This window comes from Macrobrachium nipponense, chromosome 18, assembly GCF_015104395.2.
Source record: "Macrobrachium nipponense isolate FS-2020 chromosome 18, ASM1510439v2, whole genome shotgun sequence".
Lineage (NCBI taxonomy): Eukaryota > Metazoa > Arthropoda > Malacostraca > Decapoda > Palaemonidae > Macrobrachium > Macrobrachium nipponense.
In genome coordinates, this window is record NC_087211.1 from 87794386 (window position 1) to 87811825 (window position 17440).

A 17440-nucleotide genomic window follows, 5' to 3' on the forward strand; every position below is an offset into this window, starting at 1 on the left:
TCTGTCTGTCTGTCCTGTCTGTCTGTCTGTCTGTCTGTCTGTCTTCACTCTTTAGCATTATCCATTATATTAATAAATAAATAAAGTTAAGTATATCTTAGTTTTACCAGACCACTGAGCTGATTAACAGCCCTCTCATTCATCTCTCTCTTCAGGTAGGTGATGAATGAGAAACGTTACAGAAAAGGCGGTGTGTATATATATAGAATATATATATATATATAATATATATATATATATATATATATATATATATATATAATATATATATACCTGTGTTGTTACGTCAGACAGTTTACCACGTTAGCAGATACATTAACAAATACCGAGCTGGTATTATACGGAACACTAATCCCCAGACAAAGAGTGCCTCACGGAGGTTTCTGGACAGCTTAGCGGGAGCACAGACACCACTCATAAACGGCGGATGAGCCTGTAATCACCATTTTACCCCCATAAAAGTCAGGGAAATAAAGTAGCATTCTGAAGGCACTGCGTAATACGAAAATTACAAAGTTTCGGTGTTGTGAGAGATATCTCCCATACACTGTACTTTGTTGCAAAATGAAAATTTTAGATTAAATATAATGTTAAAGGCTTTTGGGCTTGGACAATCTTTCGCGCCCACCCTGGTGAGTATGCGGGGTGTGAGCTGGGCTCCTGTGGGCACCAGGTGAGTTGGAATACCCAAGTGGAGGTGAGTAGAGATTTGTGGAAGACAAAGCACAGAGATGCTGTTTGCCAATAAGCGAACTTAATTACAAGTATAACAAGTAGGACGTCTGAACAAATCGATACAAATTCAAAAGACATTCTCAAGGTTAGAAAGAAGCCGAAGTCCTGATAATAATAAAATTAATAATAACAATAATAGTGCAAACAGACCAGACGTGACGTTGATTGACAAAATCAAGAAGAAAGTGTCACTCACTGATGTCGCAATACCATGGGACAACAGAGTTGAAGAGAAAGAAAGAGAAAAAATGGATAAGTATCAAGATCTGAAAATAGAAATAAGAAGGATATGGGATATGGCAGTGGAAATTGTACCCATAATCATAGGAACCCTAGGCACGATCCCAAGATCCCTGAAAAGGAATCTAAAAAAACTAGAGGCTGAAGTAGCTCCAGGACTCATGCAGAGGAGTGTGCTCCTAGAAACGGCGCACATAGTAAGAAAAGTGATTGACTCCGAACGAGGCAGGATGCAACCCGTAACCCCACACTATAAATACCACCCAGTCGAATTGGAGGACTGTGATAGACAAAGAAAAAAAATGATAATAATAATAATAATAATAATAATAATAATAATAATAATAATAATAATAATAATAATAATAATAATAATAATAATAATAATAATAATAATAATAATAATAATAATAAATGTGGCGCCGTGGAGGAGTGGGTTAGGTCGTCAATAGACTTAAGTCAAGTTAAGCAACATTGGGGCTGGTCAGTAGTTGGATGGGTGACCGCTCTCCTCGGCGTTGATTCCTTGGGAAAGGATCTTTACCATAATTTCCTCAGTCTACTCAGCTGTAAATGAGTACCTATCCCTGATAGGGTAGGGTCCAGCTATGGGTTAAATAGCAAAACTCAGCAATGATGGAAAGAAATGAAGGAATAAACGACAACGACGTAAATGGAACCTCTGGCAACAGAGGAGCTTCGTCCGGCAACCAGGTATTCAACCCAATTGAAGGGGAAGACGGTCAGGTACTTGGAGGTCGTCATCCAGCAACTGATCACCACAACGACAATAATCAACAGCCTGAGATTGGAGCTACAGAGGCAAAAAGGAAGAAATGGACAAGAGAAGAAAATAAGGAAATATGGAGATGCTACATCAGAAGCAACCCGACGGAGAGAGGATATAGAAGAAGATTGGTCAACATCTGGAATGAGAGGAATAACACCCCCAATCAGAGCAGAGGCTGGCAGACCAAGTAAGGAACATAAAGAAAAAGAACTGGCTCTCCCCAACAGAAAGAGAAGAACTGGAAAGGGAAATGTCACACGACAACGAATTACACGAAGACGAACTGAGAGACGATGCCACAGAAGACGACAGGGACGATGAGGTATCAAACAACGACACACGAAGAAACACCGACGAAGTAACAGAGAGGACGGAATGGGTAGAAAAGATCAGACAATGGATGGAGCCAGATACAGAGAGAACAAAGATCCCCTCCATGAAAGCCTACAACACCAAGAAATTAAGGGAGAAAACAAGTGAGGTCAATGAAATAATGGGCATAATACAGACCACCAGTATCACAGAAACAAATAACTTGACATATGCAGGAGCAAGATTAGTAGCAGAACTGATGGGGATTCGAACACCAACACCACCAGCACAACCAACCCAACAGAAACCAAAACAGCAACCGCCTTGGAAAAGGCGCCTGGAAAAGCAAATCATGGTGATGAGATCTGACTTGAGTAAACTGAAAGAGATGGCAGAAAAAAGGCTAAGAAGCATGAAAACAAGGGAGGAACTCAACGAGAAATACAAATTACAAGAGAGGGGACTAAACAGCACCATAGAAGATGTAAAACAGAGGCTTAAGGCCAAAGCACATAAGATCCAACGGTACATGAACAGGAATAAGGGATACCAACAGAACAAACTATTCGGAACCAACCAGAAAAGACTATACAGACAACTAAGAGGGGAAGACAACCACCCAGAAATTCCTGAAGCCGAACCAAGTAAGAGACTCTGGGAAAACATATGGAGCAATCCGGTATCACACAACAAACATGCAACATGGCTCCAGGAAGTCAAGGAAGAAGAAACAGGGAGAATAAAACAAAGATTCACAGACATCACGACAGACACAGTCAGACACCAACTAAAGAAAATGCCAAACTGGAAAGCCCCAGGTCCCGATGAAGTCCATGGATACTGGCTCAAAAACTTCAAGGCCCTACACCCACGAATAGCAGAACAACTCCAGCATTGTATCTCAAATCACCAAGCACCCAAATGGATGACCACAGGAAGAACATCCTTAGTACAAAAAGACAAGAGTAAGGGAAATATAGCCAGTAACTACAGGCCTATCACCTGCCTACCAATAATGTGGAAGTTACTAACAGGTATCATCAGTGAAAGGCTATACAACTACCTAGAGGAGACAAACACCATCCCCCACCAACAGAAAGGCTGCAGAAGGAAGTGTAGGGGCACAAAAGACCAGCTCCTGATAGACAAAATGGTAATGAAGAACAGTAGGAGAAGGAAAACCAACCTAAGCATGGCATGGATAGACTATAAGAAAGCCTTCGACATGATACCACACACATGGCTAATAGAATGCCTGAAAATATATGGGGCAGAGGAAAATACCATCAGCTTCCTCAAAAATACAATGCGCAACTGGAATACAATACTTACAAGCTCTGGAATAAGACTAGCAGAGGTTAATATCAGGAGAGGGATCTTCCAGGGCGACTCACTGTCCCCACTACTCTTCGTAGTAGCCATGATTCCCATGACAAAAGTACTACAGAAGATGGATGCCGGGTACCAACTCAAGAAAAGAGGCAACAGAATCAACCATCTGATGTTCATGGACGACATCAAGCTGTATGGTAAGAGCATCAAGGAAATAGATACCCTAATCCAGACTGTAAGGATTGTATCTGGGGACATCAGGATGGAGTTTGGAATAGAAAAATGCGCTTTAGTCAACATACAAAAAGGCAAAGTAACGAGAACTGAAGGGATAAAGTTACCAGATGGGAGCAACATCAAACACATAGATGAGACAGGATACAAATACCTGGGAATAATGGAAGGAGGGGATATAAAACACCAAGAGATGAAGGACACGATCAGGAAAGAATATATGCAGAGACTCAAGGCGATACTCAAGTCAAAACTCAACGCCGGAAATACGATAAAAGCCATAAACACATGGGCAGTGCCAGTAATCAGATACAGCGCAGGAATAGTCGAATGGACGAAGGCAGAACTCTGCAGCATAGATCAGAAAACCAGGAAACATATGACAATACACAAAGCACTACACCCAAGAGCAAATACGGGCAGACTATACATAACACGAAAGGAAGGAGGGAGAGGACTACTAAGTATAGAGGACTGCGTTAACATCGAAAACAGAGCACTGGGGCAATATCTAAAAACCAGTGAAGACGAGTGGCTAAAGAGTGCATGGGAAGAAGGACTAATAAAAGTAGACGAAGACCCAGAAATATACAGAGACAGGAGAAAGACAGAAAGAACAGAGGACTGGCACAACAAACCAATGCACGGACAATACATGAGACAGACTAAAGAACTAGCCAGCGATGACAATTGGCAATGGCTACAGAGGGGAGAGCTAAAGAAGGAAACTGAAGGAATGATAACAGCGGCACAAGATCAGGCCCTAAGAACCAGATATGTTCAAAGTACGATAGACGGAAATAACATCTCTCCCATATGTAGGAAGTGCAATACGAAAAATGAAACCATAAACCACATAGCAAGTGAATGCACAGAACCAGTACAAAAAGAGGCATGATTCAGTGGCAAAAGCCCTCCACTGGAGCCTGTGCAAGAAACATCAGCTACCTTGCAGTAATAAGTGGTACGAGCACCAACCTGAGGGAGTGATAGAAAACGATCAGGCAAAGATCCTCTGGGACTATGGTATCAGAACGGATAGGGTGATACGTGCAAACAGACCAGACGTGACGTTGATTGACAAAGTCAAGAAGAAAGTATCACTCATTGATGTCGCAATACCATGGGACACCAGAGTTGAAGAGAAAGAGAGGGAAAAAATGGATAAGTATCAAGATCTGAAAATAGAAATAAGAAGGATATGGGATATGCCAGTGGAAATCGTACCCATAATCATAGGAGCACTAGGCACGATCCCAAGATCACTGAAAAGGAATCTAGAAAAACTAGAGGCTGAAGTAGCTCCAGGACTCATGCAGAAGAGTGTGATCCTAGAAACGGCACACATAGTAAGAAGAGTGATGGACTCCTAAGGAGGCAGGATGCAACCCGGAACCCCACACTATAAATACCACCCAGTCGAATTGGAGGACTGTGATAGAGCAAAAAAAAAAAAAAAAAAAAAAAAAATAAATAATAATAATTAATAATAAATCAAAAGAACATCATAAACTTTTTGACACTACAACCTGAATTCTCCAATAAGAAATATTGCACGTCCATTAATACTCCTGGGAGGACGAGCGGAAAAATAATCAAATTATGTGACCCGTAAATTGTTATCCATTAGAGATGTCTATAAATGGAACGGTGGCCTACTTGTTATTTCCCAGTACTTTATGACAAATAGAACCGTTACCTCTGATTAAACAGCAAGAAAATATATTGTGATAAGTCTCTCTCTCCTCTCTCTCTCTCATCCTCTCTCTCTCTCTCTCTCTCTCCTCTCTCTCTCGCCTCTCTCTCTCTCTCTCTCCTCTTTATCTTTCGTATTACATTTTACATATCTATTATTTACCAATGCATTTGTCACTTCACCTGCTTTGTCACGCAACTTAAATGACCTACTTCAGAAGAAAGTCCAAAATTCTATATATTTGACATTTCTGTGTTGATAGAAGCACCGTGAAACATAAATATTCATTTATTATGAAATAAAATCTCGGGAGCATCCTTTGTCATAGAGAGAGAGAGAGAGAGAGAGAGATCTTTTGTCCTCCCGGTTTTGCTGTTGCTCCCAAGCACACGTTTAATTTGAGATGTGAATGCACGCAATCACGGTTGCTTTTGTCTCTCGATTTAACTAAAAGTTTTCTCTCGCTGGTCTTTCTCGCAAAAGGAAATGAGTCCTTCAAGGAAATGAATCCGCGTTTTACGCTCCTACGCCAGGCAGAGGAAGGAGGTCGAGAAGACCGTTCAATTCTACAGGCGCTGATTTCTTATGGTTGGCGTGTCCACTGCCAGCTTTCTCTTGAATTGAAAGTGCTTTTTTACCTCTGTGCTAGTGTGCGTGTGTGTGTGAGTGAGTATGCGTTTATAAATATAAATATATCTATATATACATATATATTATATTATATATATATATATATATATATATATATTTGTATATATATATATATATATATATATATATATATATATATATATATACTATATATATAAATATATTAAAAAAAAAGATAAAGAAGTGTGTGTGTGTGTGTGCATTGGATATGTCCGAATGAGCATTCCTCAATTCTACTATGATTATATTTAATACCTTCAAGACCTCTTCCATTCAGTCTTTTTTTTTTTTTACCAAATCAATACAAAATTGATGGTTTGAAAGTTCTCGTAACATTTTGAATACTCAGGTTGCCTCAAATTAATCTGGGAGAGATCTAACAATTTATAACGTAAAATTATTTCTGCAAATCTTGTAATGTCTTTAGATTACGAAAGTTCAGTCATAAATTCCTGTTAGTAAAACTTTACACTAGCCTTATGCCTCTGTTTAGAACACTATTTTCATATATAGATGTTTGAACATGTGTCACACTAATCTCTTCAAGTGAATCAAACGCCGATAGCTATAGTAGATCCACATCACCGGTGCATCTGATGACTAAGCCAGTCCCTTAAGACGCTCCTGATTGGTTGTTGATAAACCAATCACGGGCTGCAAACTCTCAGTCTCTCTCAAGAGTTCACATAGTCAGGATGTATATTCCACCTCTCTTGAGGGATACGTCTTTCAAAAGCATCCCTCAGGAGAGTTAGAACATACATCCTGCCTATATGGACCCTCGAGAGAGACTGGGAGTGTCCATCCCTGTCATTAGCTTATCAACAGCCAATCAGGAGCGTCGTAAGGGACTGGCCTAGACATCAAATGCACGGGTGACGTGAATCTACAATAGCTATCTGTCTATCTATCTATCTACCTATGTATATATATATTATATACATACACACATATATATATATATATAATATATATATATATATATATATATATACTATATATCTATATATATATATATATATATATACTATTATAGTTAATGAATTTGAACTTTTTAATTTCCTTAATTTCTATCAGTTCTTTAAATGAGAGATAACACCCATTACAATTTGTACGGCAATAATTCAATAAACAGTTAAACAACTTGCTATCACATTTGCCCATAAACATTTCGACGTCCTAAGCTTGCCGCCATGTTTCCCCATAAGTGGATAAACACTTCTCATAAAAACATTTCAATAATGCTTCGAAAAATAAACAAATAAAAACTCTCGAAAAAATACATATATTTCATGACAGGTCCGACGACTCCTAACGTCACACGAGAGACAGCAATAACTGTCGACGGCAGTCATTTACGAAGAGGGGAGGGGGGGCGAGGGCGAGGGTGGGGGAGGGGGAAACATGTAGTTTGTTTTCAAAAGCTCTTATTACTTCATGGGGACACGCCACCTCTGACAGTCTGGATCGCTTTGGTTACGATTTCATTTTTGGGTTTTGTAATATTTGAATTTTTTAGTAAATCGAAAGAATTTTTGTAATATTTGGATTTTTTAGTAAATCGAAAGAATTTTTTTAATATTCAAATATTTTAGTAAATCGAAAGCATTTTTGTAGTATTTGGATTTGTTTAACAATTCAAAAGTTTTTCGTAAGTGCTGAAATTTTGTATACTTGAATTTTTTTTAGTAAATCGAAAAGTTTTTGTAACATTTGGATTATTATAATCTTTCTTTAGTAATTCGAAGGATTTTTGTAAGAGCTGAAGTTTTTGGTGACAAAAAGCTTATGTTATTTTTTGAATTTTGTAGTAAATCGAAAGGTTTTTGTAATATATGGATTATTATTATTATTATTATTATTATTATTATTATATTATTATTATTATTATTATTATTATTATTATTATTATTATTATCATCATCATTTTAGTAATTCGAAAGGTTTCTGTAAGAGAAGAATTCGTTGGTGAAAGTAAAAGCTTTTGTAAGATTTGGAATTTTTTTAGCGACTCAAAAGGTTTTCGTAATATCTGAATATTTTAGTAATTCGAGTTTTTTTTGACAATATCTGAAGTTTTTAGTCAAAATGTTTTTGTAACAGTCGAATTTTCTAATCACTCGAAACGTTTTTTTCTGGTAATATTTGAGTTATAAGGTTTAATGTGTTTTTAGAATATTTGTAGTTTTTAGGAACTGAAAGTTTTTTTTTTTTTGGTAACAGTTGAAGTCTTTGGTGACCCTAATGGTTTTGGTGATATTCGAAGCTTTAATCAAAGCAAAGATTAATGCAATGCATGCAATCGCATCCTTTCTATAATTCTGAAAAGTCTTCATCTCATGAATAAAAGTATACTATAAATAAATTTGTATGACTAAACCCTACAAGAGCATTTCACGAAAAAAATGCCTACATAACTCTAAAAGACAAATATCCTACGTAAATTTACATGCTAGATACCCTAAATAAATTTAGACGCCAAATACCCTATATCAATTCGTATGATAAAAACCTACATAAATTTATCTATCAAATATCATAAATGCCAGACTTACTCCATTATATTTTCCTTACAAACAAACCGTTTGCGAAATTATGATCAAATTTTCATTCCTCTAAACACCACACATTTTTGGGGGGATGAAAAGAGTGTCTTGTTTCATCTATATCAGGAAGATCCTGTTAATGAAATCACTACGTTTACTATTTTGCAAAGAATTCAGTCCACGGCAAAATTCATCATTATGAATTCATCTGGAAAAGTGGATGGTGAAAACGCCATGTTGAGGTGTCTTGAAGCCAGAGGAAAGTTCATTAATTTGTTGTAATGGATTCAATCCCCTCTGGTGCTTCTGTTTATGATTAAATATTTTGAACAATACAGTACCAGTACGCTTTTCGCTCACATTTTATGCAAATTAACAAACACATGCATACACACTCACACACATATAAATAATATATAAATATATATCTATCTATCTATATATATATATATATATGTATATATATATATATATGTATCGTTATATATATATATATATATATATATATATATATATATATCTATATATATAACATGTATATATACATTATAATATATATACATATATTTATTATATACGTAATTAATAATTGTAATTATATATATCACATTTGAACTGCTATATTTCTTATTAGCGCAAAAATTAAGTCATATCATCATAACCGTTATCATAACAGAAAATCGCGCGAAGGTTCAATTTTTTTACGTAACGGCGAGAGAGCAAGCAGGTGTTCAAAGGTTTTCAAACTAAGCTAAAATGTCTGTGGATACGAGACATAATATACATAATTAATGTGTTTCCAAATCCAGACTTCAAAGAAGAGATTCTCGTCTGTGTGATTTCCCCGATTGCTCATCTGCTCCCTCTGCCTAGTTCATTATCGCGCGCGAAATCTGTTTTCGCTTGCTGTCTCATTCATTCCTGATTTTATCTGGTAATTATGGATGGTTGATTCGACAGGTGAAGCCTCTCTCTCTCTCTCTCTCTCCTCTCTCTCTCTCTCTCTCTCTCTCTCTCTCTCTCTCTCAGCTGACGTGTGTTTGTGAGTGTGTTTGTAGGATCTTGTTTACATCATGGACGTAAGTATAATTTTTCCATGTTACTTGGTAAACAATTCGACAATTACCAGCCACGTTTCCAACAAAAACAAGAAATAAAACTAAAATGAAAATAAATTTGAAATTTAAAATATTTTTTCTTCAAATTCCCAGTATGTAGCTGTAAAATATATATATATATATATAATATATATATATATATATATATATATATATATATATATATATATATGTGTGTGTGTGTGTGTGTGTGTGTGTGTGTGTGGTTTGTGTGTGTGTGTAATATATATTATTAATATATATATTGGTAAATTAGAATATGTTAAATAATATACAAACCATAAACATAAAAATACATCCCGATTCTCTACGTTACCAGTTATGTTATATTACAGGACAACTGAGCACAGACTTACGATATTGCTGAAAATAATCATTTAAGGTAATACAGTACAAAATTAATATACTAACCAAGACGTTTACTTCTCAAGACTTTTTTTCTTTCACTTTGAAAGTTTTTCATATTTTTAGAGATTCTTTCCCTCTCGGCTTTCAAAGCCCCTTGAATTTCTTTTAAGTAATCTCTTTACAAAGGACAAAAAAATTATTTTCATTGTTGTTGCTGCTTTTTTTGTTTTGTTGATTAAGGCCTTCTCTTATTAAAATAAGATTAAATACTTGAAATTATAGTAAATCCCTCTGCAATGCCACAATCTTTTACGTTATATTGTACGTTACCAAATATTTAAGTTTTTAATTTTCACTCCATTTCTTTCCCTTGCCTACGAAAATGGGAACAGAAATGAATTCCAAAAATGTTTCTACATTCTCTGAAATGTATGAATATGAAGCAGAAAAACACTAAAATAAAGGAATAAGAAATGACCTGCTAATATTTATCAAAACAAGAAATTGTTAAAAGTTTTAGAGCATTGTTAGCCATCCTACTTGTTACGTTTCAAATAATCTGTTTTCGATGAATCTTTCCAAAGACGTCGACTAAAGATATGAGATTCATTACTTTTGAGACTTGACTCATCTCTCTCTCTCTCTCTCTCTCTCTCTCTCTCTCTCTCTCTCTCTCTCTCTCTCTCTCTCTCTCTCTCTCAGCATCCATCTAACTGGTCAACTGCCGTCGATTGATCCAACGTCATGAAACAATCACAGATTATTTCTTTTACCAGAACATGCGATAATCATTCTTATATAATATCATAATAATGACTTTAACGAAACAGTGAAACTTCAAGTAAATAATATATATACCTCTTTGAGAGAGAGAGAGAGAGAGAGAGAGAGAGAGAGAGAGAGAGAGAGAGAGACACACACACAGAGAAGGAGAGAGAATTCCTTTGTTTCCTTATTCGAACTGTTGCTTCCACGAATGCTTTTATAATCTCCACGTGAATGCACCCAATCAAGGCGATCTTTTGTCTTCCCAAAGCCCCTAAAAGCTTTCCTCCCGAGGTCTACCACGAAAGGACCCGGATTCCTTCTGGGAAATGGATGCGCATCCTACACTCCGCCACAGGAACGGGGCATACAAGATGCCTTGCCATCCGGCATACGGTTGCTATCCTGCAGTTCGCGCGTGAAATGCTACACGCGCAATCCAGCCTCTCTCTCTCTCTCTCTCTCTCTCTCAGCACGAGCGTTCACACCTTACATACACAAACTCGTCTCACCAGTGAATGAATCAAGCTCATATCCAGAGAGAGAGAGAGAGAGAGAGAGAGAGAGAGAAGAGAGGGAGAGAAGAGAGAGAGTGCTACTAAAAGCAATGCCAGAAGTTCTCATGCAATTAACTTAAATAACTACCAGTCCCCAGCACTAAAATAACATTAGAGAAGTTATACAACAGAACGGTCCTGACCAACATTACCAGGCAATACAATAATTCAGAGGCTATGTGATTCATTGATTCCCATGAAACCTGGACCATAATTATCATCCATGAGCAACCATTAAACAACGCAAATGAAATGAAGATCATGAATATGTTGCCCATGCGATGGCAATATGTCATTCCGGTGCACCGGTTGGTGGGGCAAATGAATAAACGAAGGGGAATTGAGCGGTTATGAAACAAAAAATAAAAACAAATCTATTTGTTTAAATCGTTACGGATTTTGAATTTTTCCCTCCATTTGGGTTTCCGAAGATCTGAGGTGTGAACAAAAAAAAAATTACTAACAAAGATTTGCCGCTCGTAAAGATTATGACATAGCAGTAAGCTTTCAACTACTGACTCCTTTTACCTTTATCTAGCAATACTATTAATTAAAAGAAGAACTATACTTTATACGTGCAGTGATCAATATAGTAAAAATAACTATTTTTTTTAAATCTCCATTATTTTAGCTTGTTAAGGTTTCATGAATATATATATGTCGATGTTTCCTTCTCTATGGACAAGGTTGGTTGTGTGTTTATTGTTCGATTGAATAATAGGATCTGCTTAAATTAGCAGATAGTGCTATGACAGCGGCTTTGGGAAATGGGTTAAGCTTTGGTGTATTTAATGGTAACCTGGACTGTGTCGACATCACAAAATCCTTTTGCTATTTAGAAAAATTTAATCAAAACCTATGCCCTGATGATATCAATATTGGTAAAGGTATTGTGTATGGTGCAATGAGTAAACTTTCTCCCCCTAATGTACCCGTGAGATTTCTCCAGGCTTTTAAGAAAATTAAAGAAGACGAAACAGTGAAAGTGACAAAAGCCGATAAATCTAATGCAGTGGTAATAATGAATAAAAGTGACTATATAAGTAAAATAATGACATTGCTAAATGATACTGATACTTATACGAAACTGAGGTCTGACCCTACACAGACAGTGAACTCCCATTTTAATAAACAAATTAAATCCGTTTTGAAGGGCTTGGACCATTTAATTAAACAGTTTACACCGCAATGCGCCTCCCTACCTTATATGTATGGTTTAGTCAAGACACATAAAAATCAATAACCCTATCAGACCAATCTATTAGTTTAGTGGGCTCAGTTTACGTATAATTTATCTAAATGGCTTGTAAAAATTCTTACTCCTTTGGTAGGAAACATTTCTAACACGAATGTTAAAAACAATGTTGATTTTAAAACAAATTGAATAGTTTAAATTTGAATTTTGATTTTAATATGGTTAGTTTTGATGTTGTCTCTTTATTTACAAAAGTGCCTGTAGAAAGACTTACTTGAATCTTTGGAGGAGGAATTAGAACGTCATGACATTCCCTTAAGTGTGGCAAAGCCTCATTAGTCTCATACGTTATGTATCCAAAAGATAGTAAATTTTGTTTTAAGGGGGTGGGGAATTTTTTTGTACAAAAGTTTGGCATGGCGTATGGGTAATCCCTTATCTCCTGTCCCTTATCAATTTTATTTACATTGGAACTTTTTTTGAGACAAAATAACTCTTACGCAAGAATTTTTGCCCCAAAAAGTTTTTATTTTGGTTTAGATATGTGGATGATATCTTCTTGTTTTATTTGGCCATTTTCTTACCGAAAATCTCCAGGAATTCCTTAATAATCTCAATAATTTAGTCCCTTCTATAAAATTTACTGTAGAGGAAGAAAGAAATTGTAATTTGGATTTTCTTGATGTAACTGTCCATAGAAATGATAGAAATTTCACCTTTTCAGTCTTTTGAAAATCAACTTACATTGCCTCTTTTGTTCATTACTACTCCAATCACCATCAAAATGTTAAATTCTCTGCTTTTTTCTGGGATGTTTCTAAGGACTTTACGTGCTGTAACCCGCATTTTGTTTATTGACGCTGAAATTAAAACTATTTACGATATTGCAATGAAACTTAAATACCCAAGGACTTTTGTAGATGTGGCATGGAAAAGAGCTAGAAAAACATTTTATTCAACTAATGACAAACTTGAATTTAGTAAGCATAACATTCTAAAATTACCCTATGATGAAAGGTTTTTAGATATTCCTAGAATTTTAAAGCTTTTTAACATGAATGTTGTTTTCAGTAATATTAATGTCATGAGTTTAGTAATCAAAAATTCTCCTAAAGATCTTCCAGGCTGCATATATAAAATTCCTTACAAAAAGTGTGATAAAAGTCTATTACGGACAAACCGGTAAATCTCTTGCACAACGTCTCAAACAGCATCAATATTCTGTGAGAACTGGGCAAATATGGAATGCATTATTCGTAGATATGAGAGATTTAGACCATCCTATTAACTGGAGTCAAGAAAGAGCCTTAATCCCATGTAATGACAGAGTTAAAAGGAATATCATTGAATCTTGTTTCATCAAGTCAAATAATAGAAATGTTCTAAATTTAAGTCTTGGTTTATTTAAACTTGATGCTTTCATAATGAAAAAAGTTGTAGATAAATATAAGCAACAAAATTAATATATTCATTTTTTTGTTTTCATGGTTTTGGACTGTAAAGAAACTTTGTGTAATTTCGGTTAGGGTCAATCTTTTTTGTTTGTTTGTGCCGTGTGATATCCGATAATCATGGATTATCTCTTTTAATTTTTACCCTTTTGACAATTGACCATCTGGTATTCGTGATCTTGTGTTGTACTTCATTAACTCCTTGACAATGTCTGAGTAAAGACGAAAGCGCTTGGATTTCTGACTATCATTTTCCTGTGGAATTCGCTTATATATATATATATATATATATATATATATATATATATATATATATATATATATATATATATATATATATATACATATAGATATATATATATATATATATATATATATATATATATATATATATATATATATATATATATATATATATATATATATGGATTTGTTTGGTTTTGATGGTTCGCGCCCGGGAGCCGACAAATTATTATCGACGAAAAAAAAAAAAATAAAAAATTCCCCTTCGGTAAAACATGTGAAAATATATTAATTCCGAGGTAGAGCAAATTAGATATTAAAGTGGACATTTGTAGCTCGATGTATGTATATAAATTACGGTAATGTGATATGACTTTTATATATATATATATATATATATATATATATATATATATTATATATATATTATTATATATAATATATATACTATACGGGCGATTTGAAAACTTAGAACAGGTGCGAGCGAGAGGAAAAATGTCCATATAAATAAATAAAAAGAGGGGGGTGGGGAGCCGGGCAAGAACGGATGAGCCTTATATTCAGCATTGTATATTATAAATAAAAGGCAATTTGATGTAGTGTTTGTTAGGTTTCTGCCTAAGTTTAACGTAGTCATCTTAACTAATATGTAAAATGATACGGTTAGTCTTCACTGGTTTCCCGATTACATTTTGTTTTGTCTGTTCAGTTGAAAACCGCTTCGAGGATTTGACCATTGAAACACCTCTTTACTTCTATCTCTATGACAAATACAAACAATCTACTATGCATCCCAGCTTATACATACCGTAGTGTGTTTTTATGATTAGAGATGGCTAGAATTTCCGCCTTGGAAAGCCTTTTCTCCAGTGAAAACTATAATAAATAATTCTTACTAGATTTCTGAGAGAGTATCTCCACGCTCGTATCACTGGTCCCTTCCCTTTCTCAGTAAACATTATAGTGACCGAAGAGCCAACAGATTAGGGATTAGGGAAATGTATGGCTCCCCCCCACACCGCCCACGAGGTATCATTGTAATCTTCTTGGGGCGCTACTCAGGTTTTGTGGATTTTTTATATAACTGTGGCGTGTGTTGTCCCTCGGCATCTCATTAAGTGGACGAAAGAGGATCTGATCTGCCTCAACGAAATGCTTCTTCTAATGATGTAGGGTAGAAGAGGTTTAAATTCCGTAACCTTATTTTCAGTGAAATGGATCCTTAGAGTACGCAAAATTCTTTTGGTCTCCTGTGACCTTAACTGATCAAATGAATTGAAGGGAGCGGGAAGTGGAGTACAATATTCGATGGGTTTTAGTTCGTGATATCCTTCATTATGGGTATATTCAAGTAAGGAATTTTATTAGCCTTTCTCAAATACTACTTTAAATTCAATGCTCAGTACGAGGGTGTTTGGCTTGTTAAAAACAATTAAAAATATGTCCAGATTGGATTACAAAAAATCAAAATGTTATCTACAAAATCAAAATGTCATCCACAAAGTCAAAATGTCATCCACAAAATTAAAATGTCACCCATAAAATCAAAATGTCATCCACAAAATCAAAATGTCACCCACCTATAAAAGGCCGGGAATAAAGTAGCATTCTCAACGCACTGACGTAATATGAAAAATAACAAACGTTGCGGTGATGTGAGAGATATTCCTCCCATACTCCTGTTAACTTTGTTTGCAAAATGCAAATTTTTTAGATTAAATATAACTGTTAAAGGCTTTTGGCTTGGACAATCTTTCGCGCCCACTCTGGTGAGTATGCGGGTGTGAGCTGGGCTCCTGTGGGCACCAGGTGAGTTGGAATACCCAAGTGGAGGCGAGTAAGAGATTTGTGGAAGACAAAACACGGAGACGCTGTTTTGCCGATAAGCGAACTTAATTACAAGTATAACAGTATGTTCGTCTGAAGAAATCGATACAAATTCAAAAGACATTCTCAAGGTCAGAAAGAAGCCGAAGTCCTGATAATAATAAAATTAATGATAACAATAATAGTGCAAACAGACCAGACATGACGTTGATTGACAAAATCAAGAAGAAAGTATCACTCATTGATGTCGCAGTACCATGGGACAACAGAGTTGAAGAGAAGAAAGAGAAAAAAAAATGGATTAAGTATCAAGACCTGAAATTAGAATAAGAAGGATAGGTGGATATGCCAGTGGAAATTGTACCCACAATCATAGGAACACTAGGCACGATCCCAAGATCCTGAAAAGGAATCTCGCAAAACTAGAGGCTGAAGTAGCTCCAGGACTCATGCAGAGGAATGTGCTCCAGAAAACGGCGCACATAGTAAGAAAATGTGATGACTCCTAAGGAGGCAGGATGCAACCCGGAACCCCACACTATAAATACCACCCAGTCGAATTAGAGGACTGTGATAGACAAAGAAAAATAATAATAATAATAAATCAAAAGAATATCATAAACAATTTGACAATGCAACCTAAATTCTCCATTAAGAAATATTGCACGTCCATTAATACTCCTGGGAGGACGAGCGGAAAAATAATCAAATTATGTGACCAGTAAATTGTTTTCCATTAGAGATGCCTATAAATGGAACGGTGGCCTACTTGTTATTTCCCAGTACTTTATGACCTATAGAAGCGTTACCTCTGATTAAACAGCAAGACAATATATTGTGATGAGAGTCTCTCTCTCTCTCTCTCTCTTTAGCCTCATAACCCCGTGGTACAGTAACGAACAGAGAGCGATATCCGATAAGCATCTGCTGACCTAAGCAGTGGACTGTAGTACCTGGCGGTTAGTCGACCTTTGTGGGTCGAAGAGGCATTCCCTAACCCAGTTGGACGAATCCTTTTATAAAGATGCTGGTAAGATTCTCTCTCTCTCTCTCTCTCTCTCTCTCTCTCTCTCTCTCTCTCTCTTTCTCTTTATTTATCTTTCGTATTACAATTTACATATCTATTATTTACCAATGCATTTGTCACTTCACCTGCTTTGTCACGCAACTTAAATGACCTACTTCAGAAGAAAGTCCAAAATTCTATATATTTTGACATTTCTGTTTTAATAGAAGCATCGTGAAACATAAATATTCATTTATTATGAAATAAAATCTCGGAGCATCCTTTGTCTAGAGAGAGAGAGAGAGAGAGAGAGGAGAGAGAGAGAGAGAGAGAGAGAGAGAGAGAGAGAGATCTTTTGTCCTCCCGGTTTAGCTGTTGCTGCCTAAGCACACGT

At 35.8% G+C, this 17440-nt stretch overlaps 1 protein-coding gene across 1 annotated transcript in view; it reads right to left on the reverse strand.

The window, feature by feature from the left end:
- Window positions 1–17440, reverse strand: part of LOC135196706 (uncharacterized) — an 82103-nt gene that overhangs the window by 41691 nt on the left and 22972 nt on the right. Inside the window, exon 5 of the mRNA XM_064223538.1 lies at window positions 629–734. Within this exon, the coding sequence (XP_064079608.1) occupies window positions 629–734 (106 nt within the window). The remainder of the gene's footprint in view (window positions 1–628; window positions 735–17440) is intronic.